This window comes from Tenrec ecaudatus, chromosome 10 (genome assembly GCF_050624435.1).
Source record: "Tenrec ecaudatus isolate mTenEca1 chromosome 10, mTenEca1.hap1, whole genome shotgun sequence".
Lineage (NCBI taxonomy): Eukaryota > Metazoa > Chordata > Mammalia > Afrosoricida > Tenrecidae > Tenrec > Tenrec ecaudatus.
This window is the reverse complement of record NC_134539.1, coordinates 15891075-15905801: the sequence shown is the minus strand read 5'-3', so window position 1 is coordinate 15905801 and position 14727 is coordinate 15891075. Positions and strand designations below refer to the sequence as shown.

The following is a 14727-nucleotide window of genomic DNA, read 5'->3' as shown; positions in this document are numbered from 1 at the left end:
CCTGCCACCCTCCCCCTCCCCGCGGGCCCCTCCCCCGGCCCCCCGGGGGGCGCGCTAACCCCCTCCCCGCACCCGCTCGCAGGCGCGTCGGACGCCCCGCGGCATCGCCTCCTCCCGCCCGGCCCCGCCTCGACGCCCGTCCGCCCTCCGCGGCTGCTCGCTGGGCTCCGGACCCCCGGCGTCGCCCCCCCAAACATGACGCGCGATTTCAAACCCGGAGACCTCATCTTCGCCAAGATGAAAGGCTATCCTCATTGGCCGGCTCGAGTGAGTGATTTGTCGCCGTCGCGTTTCGCGGGGCCACCTTCCTGCCCGCGGGCCTGCTCTCCCCTTTCTCTCCCTGCTTTCTTCTCCCGCCTTCCCTCCCTCCGCCCGCCTCGCGTGTCACTTAGCTTTTGCCATCTCCATTGCACCCACTTAATCTGCCGTGTAATTGACTGCCCGGGTGATGGAGGGACGTTAATCTATGCCCTGCTTCTGACGGGTTTTTCTTTCATACAAAGTATTCAACGAGGATGCCAGTGGAGGCTTGCTTGTAGGTGGAAATGGAGCGCCCCTGACTTGTAGGCTTCAACCCTAGTGACATGTTCGTCTTCTCTGGATGTTTAATAAAATGCAAAATGCTGTGGAATATATGCAAATCACACAGGAACTTTAGTGTACTAGAAGAATGTATGCGGCTCAGTTGAATTGAGACTTTAGGGGGAATATTTTGGTAAACATTCCATGCATCAATTGCATCAAGCAGGTTTGGACACAAGTTGCCATCATTTCTAAACATTTACATCATATTTGAGTGGGATTTTTTTTTAAAGCTAAATTATGGAACTCTTTGGGCCTTCTCCATGTGTTGGTCAATACAGGGGTTTGGAATGATTTGACAATAAATTACCACTACGGTGGGCCTAGAAAAATGTTCACTTGTACTGATGAAATTTGCCTTAAGACCTTGAAGAAGTTGTTTTCCCTCTGGTGGTTTCATATGAGCACATGGAAGGGTGGGATTGGATTCTTGGGGGGTGTACATCCCCAGCCTGGTAAGGACACAGGATTGTAAGAAAAAAATGTAGCGACTCTACTTACTGATGTGTTCTTCTCTGGAAACATGGCATATTTGTTAGTTTATGGTAGTACCCAGATTCTAAGAAACAGATACATGGGCTCCAAAGGTGAAGATTTCATGGGGTTTAAGGAAACTTGACATTTTTTAAAAATAAAAGTGTAAGGGGGGGGGGGAGTATACTGTTTTGTAGTTAGTGGGTAGTTCTTTTCCCAAACAGTTTTCTTTTTCTTCTTTGTCAAGGTGTTTTTCTTCAGGGTAATTAAACATGGTTGTTAGTGCTGTCAGCTGTGGTGCGGAATGGAGGGAAGAGGCCCAGCTTAGACAGGAGAACCAGGCAGAAACGGGGGCCCTGTTTGAGACCGATGTGCCTTGATTTTTCTCAGCTTTCCCAGATTTAGGGGTACAGGTTTCCTTATCCAATCGGAAAAGCTTTTTCCCCCCCACTGTCTTGTCAAAGTAGCTTGCGGGGGTGGGGGGTGACAACCAGGATTTTCTAGATAGAACTAACATGGGAAATTTGTTGTCTTCTCCTTGCGGCTTTTTACCCCTAGAAGCAGTTGAGCTAGAGTTTACTTTTTCCTGTGTGCAGGCATTGTATCCCTTTTCTTACCTTTGGTCTTAATGATTTAAAAATATTGGCTGTAGAATTTGGAATATGTATTTAAATGATCCAATACGAGTGACGTGGAGCTCATTGCTCCCTTTTGATTTTAACATTTTATTTGTATGTGTGTTCCAAAGCTCATCAGTGTTAGTCATGAAGCCCTGTACCAGTCGTACCATTCCTTTTAAAGGTGGAACATTGGAACTTTAAAGTCCAAAACTGCATGCTTTTTAATGTCCACATACAAGAGGAGGCAGATGTCTGGACTGGGACAGGTCAGTGATCTCTGCCTGAGGACTAGCTGCCAGGACAAACTTCCTAAGAGCCGAAGAAAGTTTTAGAAGACATAACCAGGTTAGGGCAGACCTGGTAATACCATTCTTAAAATCAACTTTAGAAAGTTTACCTAACATTTATTCAGCTCTCTAGGTACACAAACCATTAGAGTTGTTTGCTGACAGATACCCTGGGGCCTAGTCAATAAACCTAGCCCTAGTGTTTAGTAACAGCTCTAAGCATTTTGAGGGTCCTTGGACCCTCCCCACCAAGTTGAAGTGCTAGAGGTAATCAATCACCTTACAGGCAGGGACAGTAAAGTCCCTAAGAAAGGTTGCTTGTTAGGCTGTTGATGTGCCTAGTTTTCTTTAAGACGGCTACAAAGCTATAAGTGGCAGGCTTCCTTAAGCAAATCAACTTTTTTTTTTTTTTTAGTTAAAGGCCCTCTTCAAGATTATGAAAATGAAAAAAAGTTACTAAATTTCGTGTATACCTCTAGATGGTACTGTTTAATGGCTTTATGTCTGTGATCTGCTTTTTTCTTGGTACAGAATGGGAAATAACAAGTACTGTATATCTATTAGATAGGGTAGCATTTGAAGCTTGGTCTTTGCTTGAACTAGAAGTATTGGAAGAGATATAAAATATCTATATATACCCTTATGCTTCTCAACCATATAAGTATAGTCTTTCTGGAATTTGTTCCAACAATTAGTCCAATGGGTTAGTGTTCCACGCAGCAGCCAGTTTTCCAAGACCCTGAAACAAAGCTAGAGTGCCTGGCTTCTACTGTTCTAAAAGGAGGGTCACAGTAGAAGGCCCTGGGAAGAGAGAAAAGTATGGAACAGCACTCAAGAAAAAGAAAAATCAGGATTACTAGTCGGAGTGAACCTGGTGGTACCTGGATAGACTGGCCCTCAGTCACCCTTCAGGTCTGGAACTGAGCTCAGTTTTCTGCACACAATCCTTGGGCCTCTAATGGAAAGGACTAGAAAGGAACCTCCACCCCTTAGACCAGTGGTTCTCAACCTTCTTAATGCCGCAGTTCCTCGTGTTGTAGTGATCCCTAACCATACAATTATTTTCAGTGCTACTTCATCACTGTCATTTTGCTACTGTTATGAATTGGGTGACCCCTGTGAAAGGGTTATTTGACCCCTAAAGGGGTCGCGACCCACAGGTTGAGAACCACTGCCTTTAACCAACCACTCCAGATCAGAAAGGCAGCACTTACCAAAAGACTGTTGAGAAGTGTTAGCAAAGGAGAGGAATGGAGCCCGGGAGCAAAAGAGCTGTGTGGTGTTCACAGTGGGAATTGCAATCAAGGACATGAAATATCTATGAATTATCGAATAGAAAACATCTGTTATAGCTTTCACCCAATTCACAGAAAGGTTTTGTTTTTTAGTATTTTTCAGACTTTGGGAAATGCCGCTTTAAACGTTAGTTAGTGATGATTTTACATTACTTTGTTATTCGTATACTGTCTTTGCAAAAATATCCTTTGGGCTTGCTGAACAGATGCAATTCTCTTGTCTGAAATAGTTATGGTCAAGATATGTTTCCGATTTCAGAAGGTTAGAAGACTTGATTTGTGTTAAGGTGTCTGGGTGGGTAGCACATCATCTGAACACCAGTTTTTCTTCAGAGATGTAGAAGCATTTACACTGGATAGGTGGGATGAAAGAAATTTAAGAGTTGACAGGTTTTTGTCAGCAAATGAGTTGGAAGTAGGTCTTGGTTTTACAGTATTGTGGATGTTCTGCTGTAGGTATATTGAGGGATGTGTGACTTAAATGACCTTAATTATTTCTGATCGTTCTTTTAGGTAGATGAAGTTCCTGATGGAGCTGTCAAGCCGCCCACAAACAAACTACCCATTTTCTTTTTTGGAACTCATGAGACGTAAGTCCTTTGAGTTGTTGTAAAGGCAAATCAGTGTTAAGTAAGTGGAATCATTGGGCTTAAAAGTAGAGGTTGATTCAATAAAGAAATGATAAAGTAATAAACTGTAAATAATCTTTGAATTCACGGAAAAGGTCTTAGAGTGTCTGTCTCTCCTTTGTATTTCATTTATAACGGTAGAAATTGAAGACACTTGTTCAACTTGGTATTTTCTGAATTGGAATAGCTGCTTTCTTCACTGTACAAAGTATGTTGGGACGATGGCAACAAATGTACAAATGTGCTTGACACGATGGATGTATGGATTGTGATAAGAGTTGTAAGAGCCTCCAATAAAATGATTTTTTAAAACATTTTATTAGGGGCTCATAAAACTCTTATCACAATCCATACATATACATACATCAATTGTATAAAGAACATCCATACATTCTTTGCCCTCATCATTTTCAAAGCATTTGCTCTCCACTTAAACCCTTTGCATCAGGTCCTCTTTTTTTTCCCCTCCCTCCCTGTTCTCCCCTCCCTCATGAGCCCTTGGTAATTTATACATCGTTATTTTGTCATATCTTGCCCTATCCGGAGTCTCTCTTCCCCCCCCTTCTCTGCCTTCCCTCTCCCAGGGAAGAGGTCACATGTGGATCCTTGTAATCAGTTCCCCCTTTCCAACCCACTCACCCTCCACTCTCCCAGCAATCGCCCCTCACACCCTTGGTCCTGAAGGTATCATCCACCCTGGATTCCCTGTTCCTCCAGCCCTCATATGTACCAGTGTACAGCCTCTGTCCTATCCAGCCCTGCAAGCTAGAATTCGGATCATGGTAGTTGGGGGGAGGAAGCATCCAGGATGTGGGGGAAAGCTGTGTTCTTCATCGATACTACATCGCAATAAAATGATTTTTAAAAGAAAAAAAACAGCATGTAGGGGCCTCCTGAGATGAGAAGAGTGATGCGATGCAAGTATGTATAGAAGGTTTTCAAAAGGACATTCCGCGTTCAGAGGGAGTAAAACCAGTGCCTTTTACAGCCCCCAGTTTTAGACTTTGGTGAAATGAGCTATGTAGACTGTATATTGCCAGAAAGGTGAGAAGGGTGATTTGGGGTGTGTCTTTGGGTCTGTTCCAGAGGCACTGGCACTGCTCTGCTGCCCCTGGTGGCTGAGTGGTGTGGTCAGAGAACGTAGATGTGAAACACTTTCTCTTCAGAAATGGTAACTGAAGGTTGAAATGTTATTTCTAGGTGACTCCAGGGCCAATGCTGATTTGTAAAAATGTACTTATAATTTAATAGCCTGCACAAATGCTGTATAATATCACTGATACTGGGTGTGAAATTTGAATTTGCAATAATTTTTAATAGGTTAAGTATGTTTATCTGAGGTAACTAGACTGTTACCTCAGATAACTAGACTGTTAACAGTAGTTATGGAAACGTAAAGAGCATGTGTGTGCACGTGTGTACAGGTGGTCAGAAACCACGTCAGAATACACATTTATTACGTAGATAGTCTAATTGGATTCATTCTTTAATAGTGACAAATTTGGTAACATTTACTGTTTGAACTTTTTTTTAACTGAAAAATTCCATTGTCTTTTAATTCCATTTGCAGCCAGCTTTTTGAAGCCCCTCCCCTCATTTTTGCAGAGTTGTGTGACCAATCGCCACAACGTGAACTCAGGATATTTTCAGTACCCCACTCCCACTAGTTGTCCTTCACCGTTCTAGCGCAGCCTAGAAAAATCACTAACCGTTGTGCTTCTGCTCCCTAGATTTGCCGATTTGGGAGATTGCTTATAGGTGGTGTACAATGTCACATAATTAATTTCTTTAAAATACAGTGCTTGAGTCCAGGCTTGGGTTAGCCTTTACCATACTTGGTTTGAATTGAGTTCAGGTATGTATATTCCATACTTTCAGAAAATACTGAACATATACCTGATCCATCGAATAACCCACTTTTAAAAAGAGCTGCAGTGAACTTATAATAAGGAACGTGTGTCTTCCCATGAGAAATTGTGCACTTTATTCTGGGGCAGGGTCCAGCAGAACTGGCCTCACTTGAGAACTGGAGTTAAAACTGGGAATCCTTGGGACTCCACTCCAGACCTAGTGCATCAAGAGGACTGATCATGTCCTAGATTTTATTTTACTTTTGTCATAAGATTTTGTTGGGGGCTCTTACACAACTCTTATAACACCCCATACATGAACTGTATCAAGCATATTTGTGCATGTTGCCATCATTTCTAGACATTTACTTTCGGGTGTGTATGGTTATGTCGGTTCCCCCTTCTTCCCCTCTTCTTTCCACTTATCCCCTCCCTACCCTTCTGGTGTCAGTGTTCCCATTCCTGCTCCTGAATTCTGTGTGTTGTGAGCTCTTATCTCTCATCTGGACCTGTGTACATGCTCCGGTCTAGTCTGAACCTAGAGTTTGTTTTAAAGTGAGACTTTTTACTTTTACAGGTCCACATCTTTAAATTTTAATTTTGAGTACAAACTAAACTTTCATTTAACATTGTTAGTTAATGAGTGTTTTAACTGAGGGGTTAAAGAAGTTGCTGGCTTTTGAGAATTCCAGTGTTTAGAATGGAAAACTTTATTTCAGAATGCACTTGTAATCTGTGCCTGTGTTCTCTTTTTTTTTTTAAACATTTTATTAGGGGCTAATACAACTCTTATCACAATCCATACATATACATACATCAATTATATGAAGCACATCTGTACATTCTTTGCCCTAATCATTTTCAAAGCATTTGCTCTCCACTTAAGCCCTTTGCATCAAGTCCTCTTTTTTCCCCCCCTCCCTCCCTGCTCCCCCCTCCCTCATGAGCCCTTGATAATTTATAGATTATTATTTTGTCATATCTTGCCCTATCCGGAGTCTCCCTTCACCCCCTTCTCTGTTGTCTGTCCCCCAGGGAGGAGGTCTCATGTAGATCCTTGTAATCAGTTCCCCCTTTCCAACTCACTCACCCTCCACTCTCCCAGCATCGCCCCTCACACCCCTGGTCCTGAAGGTATCATCCACCCTGGATTCCCTGTGGAGAGGAGGCTTTCTACTTGTGCAGCGGCACAGCCGTAACTTGCACGTGCACGGGCGGTCATTCTGCCCGTCTGCACAGGGGTGTGAGTCTGACTGGATCGCATGACTTGCAACTGCTGCTGCTTTGCTGTTTGGTCTGGTGATTTGTGAAATAGTCTCTAATAATGATTTGGCCTTTGCCTCATCAAAAATTGGAGAGTGGTAGTTACTTGACCTTTACAATATGTATTTTGGCAGTTATCCTACTAGCCAATAAGTAGACAGGGAAATGTAAGATTGGGAAAGGGCTAATATAGTATGATTTTGTAAACAATCCTTTTGTAGCTCTCTGTTCTTTTTCTGGCCTGTAAGCATCTGATTTTTCTTATCATTTTTTTAAAATCTTTTTATTGGGGCTCATAAGGCTCTTATCACAATCTGTACATACATCAGTTGAGCAAAGCACCCTTATACATTCGTTGCACTCGTCACTCTCATAATTCACCTTCCACTTGGGTTCCTGGAATTTCTTAGCATTTTATGGTATAGTCATATTAAATTCATCCAGCAATGAAGCTTTGCGCATTGTCAATGAGCCCTTATGCATACCATCTACCATCTGCTGGGTATCATAAACCTGACATACTTAAAAAAAAAACTCTGGATTTCTAATCTCCAGCCTTCTTGTACTCTAGTTTCTCCTTTGGGGCAGAGGATTAATAGTTAATTCGTTGCTGTAGCCTAACATTTTGTCATCTTGATTACATACTGCAGGCAGACCCTCTCCTGTATCTAATCAGCAAGTCCTGTTCTTGTCTCCGCTTCATCTCTCACCGCTCAAGCCACACCACAGGTGTGCTCACATAGAGAGCGGCCCAGCCCTCAGTGGGAACCTCAGAGCACAGAGGCCGAGTGCTCAGTTGTGAACCCAAAGGCTGGCCCTTTGCACCAACCCTGAGGCACCTGGAAAGAAAGACCTGTTGGTCCCTCTGACGGGGATCCTTGGACACCCGCAAGCACAGTTCTCTTGTTGCCACGCACGGGGTTGCTTGGTTTTAACCCCTTTCTTTTTCTTGGTGATTGGTTCTCACACTTCATATGGAGTCAAAGTGATGTTTACTTTGACTGCATATGAAAGGTCATGCCATTTCCCTGTCCAAACCTTCATTGGCCCCTTATTAAAGTTTTCCCACCCAAACCAACCAGTCTGTACTTTTTTATGGTAAGACTACAAACTAGCTGATAGGAAGTGTTCTAACCTTCGTTCTATGCTTTGTTTTCTCGTTGCCGCGAAGAGTCTGAGAAGACCGCTCTTGCTCTCAAGTAAAGAGCTTGCTTAACTTCTCATCATTGACTGTAGTGCCTGGCACGTAGCACCTGTTAAATAAATATTTGATGATTTGCATGGAAGCGCTATGTACTAGATAAAATCATTTGTTGATTGTGAAGTAGCTAATTTGTCCTTTAGCCAACATTTATTTAGTGTCTGAGACAATTAGACCTGAAGTCAGGCTTTGAATCTTTGGCTGCCTTCATTTGCTCTAAGACCTCGCATAGGTGGTTTAACCTTTGTGTCCCTTTCTCTATTTGTACCATGAGAAGAATCAAGTATTTTACCTCAGATTTTAGGGGGAACCAACCTGACTTTACATGAAAGATACGTAGCACACCGTTTGGTGTGTGCTCAGTACTGACCACCAGTTCTCCCTTCGCCCTGACTTCAGTTGGGCCTGCACGGGGGAGAGCAGGGCAGTGGCCCACTGGGGTCAGGAGAAGTGGGTGCCGGGCCTTGGCTCTGAGGGGGTGGGGTGGTTTCAGACTGTCACCCTTAGTAGCTGTGAGCTTGCGGAACTGTCTCCGCCACTCGTACCACCTAGGGGCTTCTAGACACTTAAATAGCTATCAGTGACTGACACAGGACAAGATTCTGACAGTTTTATTTCCTTTCAGGAACAAGATGCATTTATAAATGAGAGGTTCTACTGCATGTTGTTTTCCCTGGACTTTTTCACTGTGTTTATTGTTTTGAATTATGCTCCTTTTCTTGCCACCTAGTTCGTTATCTTTGCAAGGGGAGGAATGTGCTCACCAATGTCTTTCTTAATTTATATGGTAGATTCTTGAAAATTAAAGATTGTATTTTGTTTCTTTTTTCTCTCTACTTAGCTCCACTTAATCTTAACTGTCATAATCCAAAAAGTTTGAATGCTCAGTTTTCGGACCTTAATAATGTGGATCTTGGGCGGCTTGCCGTTTCAGGAGCGGAGTGACCAGGGGAGGACCTAAGAGCCAGTCCTTCGGTACCCCGTCCATGAGAAAGGAGTCTTTCCTGAGGCCTGGAGGAAGGGGTTTCCTTTTAGACACAACCATCTCCGCTTGTGGTAGTGTGGGGGCTGTACTGGTTTTTGAAACCTTTACTTAAAAACGCCAAGTGCTGAGAGAAACAATTTTACCAGCAGGTTTATGGCACGTAGTAGTTGTGCATGAGAGGACTTCAAAAACAATGTGGGCAAATGGAATTAAAAGGAAGCTGGAATTTTTTTAATATAAATTGGACTTTTTCCTATGATAATGCATACTGTTGGAATAGAGTCATAGTTGTAGATCGGTTTGTGAAACGTTTCATATTTTGTCATTTAATAGTAATGGGAACTTAAGAGTCCACAGTGTTGAAGGAAACAGGACTTCCTAAGTAGGCTTAGTGTTGGTGGCAGTTAAATGAGATTTGGGCTTTGAACCTGTCAGTTCTGATAGTCTTTGCCATTTTGTCTGGAGTCAGCTTTGGCGTGAGAGGTGCGCTGGGCCTGCAGTCAGTAGCCGCTCCGCTGTTCACTGGGCGGTCAATATTTGGAACCCACCAGGTTGAGGGAGACACGTGGCCACCTGATGCCACATGATTGACAGCCTTGGAAACGGGCAGTTCTCTGTCCCTGCGGGCCAGTGAGTTGGAAATGACTTAGCCACAGTGGCGTGTTAGAGGGGTCTACACGGGTTACCCAAGGGGGATTTAGAGAAGTTGAACTGCTTTTCTTTTGGCAGTATTTTCATGACACAATCACACTTGGGTAATTTAAATAGACTTTAGAAATATAAAATTAGTCCTTCACGTAATGAGTTGCTGTTCTCTGTGACTGACCTTTGTGGCTGACCCTGGTGTTGGAGGATGGGTTCACAGCAGAAGCACCTAGGAGCACTATGTTCCTAGCAGATGTTGCAAAGGAGCCCTGAAGCCATCTTAAGACGGCGGGGCTGTTCTGTTTATTAGCTGGATTCACCTTGCTTGAGTTGGTTAATTTTCTGGCCTTTAATTTTCTAATCTTTAAAATGAAAATTTTGAGGGAAAAATATTTTTAAAAAGAATTTAAAAAAATGAGAATTTTGTTGAACTTTTCTCTGGCCACTGGATTTGGTAGATAGATAATATGCCTTGAATTAGTGTATGCGGGGCCTTCAAAAAGTTCGGAAAAGCGGGATGTAAAGATAAAGGAGTTTTTCCAGGAATATTTTGGAGCTCGCATATGTATCTTTTCATTATTAAGACATTTTTATAAAAGCATAAGAAAATTCTTTACAGAGAAACATTATATATTTTTTACTTGTGTATTTCAGCAGTTCTCCCTAACCCTGTTAAATATCGGGATGTGTTTTCTTTCAGACAAGTCTGCACTGGGGCTTTGTCTCTGAGCCCTTGACTGTATACGCCAGCCTGGACAGCGTGCTGCAAAAAGCTTGTGGAAAATTTAAAACACAATTTTTTTCCCCACAACCTCTTAAGCTTCCTTCAGTATTAGTGCCCTCTTGTTGTAAAGCATTTTAGATGTGTCCTTTTAACAAAGACAGATTTAGAGCCACTGTTAACATTTTGACATGTTTTCTCTCATTTTAATTTTTTACTATGTGCTATCAATGCAGTTATGTCCTTTTGTGTTTAATCTTAGGCAGTTTTGAGACATGTTAAAATGCGATGCTTTGAAGAATTCTGGGAACTGAACTGGGCTTTACCCCGAGGCAGTGGGAATTCCTTCCCAGGGGGCTTCCTTGTTGACTCAGCTTGTTGTCAGTGTGTTTGGTCTAAGCAGTGCCTTGGTCCTTAGCGTAGCCTTTGACGCAACACTTTTACTTTGAATTCACCGTGAAGGTGGTTGCAAAGATGCCGCAGTGAACAGAGAGCTGCATTGTCTTATAGCAGAAAATGAACAGGAGGCTAACTTTGGGATCGTCATTCCTGTGAAACTATTTGAGAACAATTCTTGACAGAGAAAGATGTTCATTTTAACTTTTGGGGAAGAAATCAAATTATAAATGAGTAGCGTACACATTGAGATATTAACAGCCACATTAATTATAGTTCATGTCTCCCACAGTTTACCCAGTTGAAGTTCACAGGTCAACAGATTGTACCTTAGAGTTGCGCAATCATCAGCAAATCAATAATCGAATATTGTTATCACCCTAAAAAAGAGAGCCTTCCTTTCTCATATTCACTTGGTCTTCTTGCAGACCCTTTCCTCCTAGCTAACCATGTGTCTTTCTGTTTCTGTAGGTTTGTCTCTTCTAGGCATGTCACATGGGATTAATCTGTGAGGTTTTAGCAAGGTTTGTCCATGTGGTAGCTTGTATTCCTTGTACAGATGGACAATGTTCCATCGAGTGGCTGTGTCTCACCAAACTCTTAGCAAGGCCAGGTAGAGCTTCCAAAGCCGTCACTCGGGGGCATAGTGGCTCATCTTTCCTCCTTGGAAGGGTGAGTGGGCCTGCCCAGCTGCGGCGAGCCGCCCTGGTTAGCACCACTGTGGGGCCCACGGTGCCATCAGCACTCCCGTGGGTGTGCTCCATTTCTTTCTTCAGCTGATGGACACTGGAGTTGGCCCAATTCTTGGTTCTGGAGAATAATGTGGTCATGAGTACCGGTGCGGCTGTTAATTTCTCTACAAGCACAACTGGTGGGGTCTGATGGTTAATCTCAAGCTGTACAAGTTTATATTCCTACCATCAATTTCTGATGGCTCCTATTTTCCTGCATCCTCGCAGAAATCAGCCACATTTTTCAAGTTTTAACCATTAGAGTGTGGAAGTGGTCTCTCCTTATAGTTTTGGTTGGCATTTCCCTGAAATCTAATGCTGTTGAGCACTCTTTCCTTTGTCAGTTTTTATCCTTTCTGTTTTCCTTGGAGTATTTGGATTCCTAAGGATGTCTGAGTTGGGAAGGTGTGACTATTGTAAAATTTTGGTATATTGATAAATGAATTTACATATGAGGGTGAGGGGGTATCCCCCAAAATGGAATTTTTTTCCCAATGCTATGTTTTTAAATTTTTAATAAAATAACCTTGTCACTTTCAAAGTACTCTCCATTACACGTAATACATTTGTCAAATCTGCAATTCCATTCTTGGAAATTTTCAAACTCATCTGTTAGGGTGACTGATAGGCCCTCCCTTGATGCTTTACCTCTTCTGCATCCTCAAATTGATGTCCTTTCGTGTCTGTCTGCATTCGAGGACACAGATGTCACACGGAGTGAGGTCAGCAAGAGAGGCACGCTGGTGTGTGTCCAAAGCTGGCGCACTGAGATGGCTGTTTGAGCAGCTGCATTGTCCTGGCGGCACAAATCAGGCCTTTTTTGTCGCACAGCGTTGGACAATCTTTTCAGAACCTCCAAATAGAAAGCTTGGTTAACAATCTGACCTGGTGGAACGAACTCCAAATACACTATCTTCCTCACATTAGAGAAACAAATGAGCCATCCTCTTGATCCTTGATTTCACTTGATGAGCTTTTTGGGGGGCAAGGTGATGATGGTGTTTCGATTGGCTTGATTGAAGTTTGCTTCCGAGGTTGTAAGAACAGTGCCTGTCTCCTCGCCAGTAGTGACCGCGGGTCAAACATCGGGGTCAAAGCTTGGGAGCTGGTGGCATGGTTCCAGTCAGTGCGCTCTGCTGGCCAGTCAGGACCCGAGGCACAGATTCCACAGCGACCCTTCTCATTCCCAAATCTTGTGTTCCAATTCGCTGAATTGAGCTCCGAGGTAGTTCAGATAACTTTCCCATCTCTTCATTGGTCCGTTGGTCTTCGAGGGCAAGTGCACACATTTTGTCAACATTTCGTCCGTTAAGGAAGTTGACGGACCTCCAGAATGAGGTTTGTCATCAATCGACATTTCACCTTTTTTGAAACAAAACCACTTGTACACTTGAGTTTTCCCCATAGCGTTCTCCTTGTAAGCTGTGTTCAACATCACAGTAGTTTCTGTGCTATTTTTCCAGAGCAGGAAACCAAATTTCACAGCTGTGCACTTTTCACTTAAATCAGCCATCACAAAAAATAAGGTTCAAGCGAAACTGCTTTCACGAAAAAAAACTCATTGTGACCCGAGACAACCTTCCCTGGTGGTACCACTGGACGCACTCACTCAGAGCAAGTTGCTCTATGTTCACCTAATGGGAAAAATGAGAACTCCGTTCTGCTCAGCGCAATTCCAGGTTTTTTTGGGTACCCTCTCGGATGACTCAGCAGATGAGCTTACCTTGTATATGTCAAATTGCCTGTGGTTCATAGTCCAGTAGAACAGAGTGATTGCCCCATTGCATTTCTAAGACTGCATCTTCTGGAAGCGGACGGGCACATTTTAATCCATAGAAGTAGCTGGTGGTTCAGAATTCTGACCTGGTGGTTAGTAGCCAAGTGTGTAACTAATGTGCTGCCAAGGTTCTAAAATATGAATTTACCGAAGAGTGTGTAAGTCTGGATAAGTGAGTAAATCTGGGAAATGAAACTCTATGTTCAGGACATAACTCTGTACAGTAAAAGTTACCTGTATACTCAAAAGACTTGGAAGTGGGGTACTGGTAATACAGTATTCATTCTCACTACATTACAATAACTGAGAAGTAGAAACAACTTACATATATATATTAATAGATGAGGATCTTTAAAATCTCACTTGTGTGTCCCAGGTTATTTTGTGATTAAATTTGGGTGCAATGAAATGTGTGGTCTTTGTCTTTTTTCTCTTTCTTCGTAGGATCCTGGATCTAGTAGCCATGCTGGAATTTTAGAAAATGTATTTTAAATTACGCACAGCTTGTCTATTCTGTATTGTATGTAAGATTTATGCATTTTTAGATTGAGTATTTCAAAAAAGAATATGTTAGTGATATGTATGTAATCGAAGTTTCCCCTCTTCTCCTTTTATAGTGCGTTTCTAGGCCCAAAAGATATATTTCCTTACTCTGAAAATAAGGAAAAATATGGCAAGCCAAATAAACGAAAAGGTTTTAATGAAGGTTTATGGGAAATAGATAACAACCCAAAAGTGAAATTTTCAAGTCAGCAGGTGAGTTACATTACTTAAAATGTTATTTAGCATGATTATTCAAATTTGTGAAACAATTACTATCCCATCATCATCTTTGAAAACCTGCCCGCTGCTGGTAATCCAGGGCCCTTCTACCTCCTTGGGGCCCTTGACTGGTGGGTGGACCAGGTGTCTTCATTGCTTGTTTGTTGTGATACTGTGATTACACACACTGATTGCTTCTCTACTTGTAACTGCCATGAACTGTGAGCTCCTTAAGACAAAGTCTACCTACCTACCTACTTGCCAGGCTTTGCCATGTCCATGAGAAAGAAGATTTAAGTACTCACGAAACATCATTGAATGATGAGAATGGACAAATGGTTTCCTGTCGATCTGACCCTGATCATAATGGTGACCGCTTTATATCCGAAAGCTTAACATTTCCCCCAACTTTTGTTACTGGCTTCATGGTCTTTTTAAAAAACACACAAAATTACCTTGCTAACTATTTCATCTCCAGGTAGTTTTCATTCTCTAACATTGCAAGTTCC

General features: G+C 42.6%; 1 protein-coding gene across 6 annotated transcripts in view; it reads left to right on the top strand.

The window, feature by feature from the left end:
- PSIP1 (PC4 and SRSF1 interacting protein 1) overlaps window positions 1-14727 on the top strand; it is a 30327-nt gene that overhangs the window by 544 nt on the left and 15056 nt on the right. For all 6 annotated transcript variants that reach the window (XM_075559937.1, XM_075559935.1, XM_075559938.1 and 3 more), the window contains exons 2-4: window positions 83-267; window positions 3772-3848; window positions 14074-14212. In XM_075559937.1, coding sequence (XP_075416052.1) covers window positions 196-267; window positions 3772-3848; window positions 14074-14212 — 288 coding nt within the window. In that variant the 5' untranslated portion in view covers window positions 83-195. The remainder of the gene's footprint in view (window positions 1-82; window positions 268-3771; window positions 3849-14073; window positions 14213-14727) is intronic.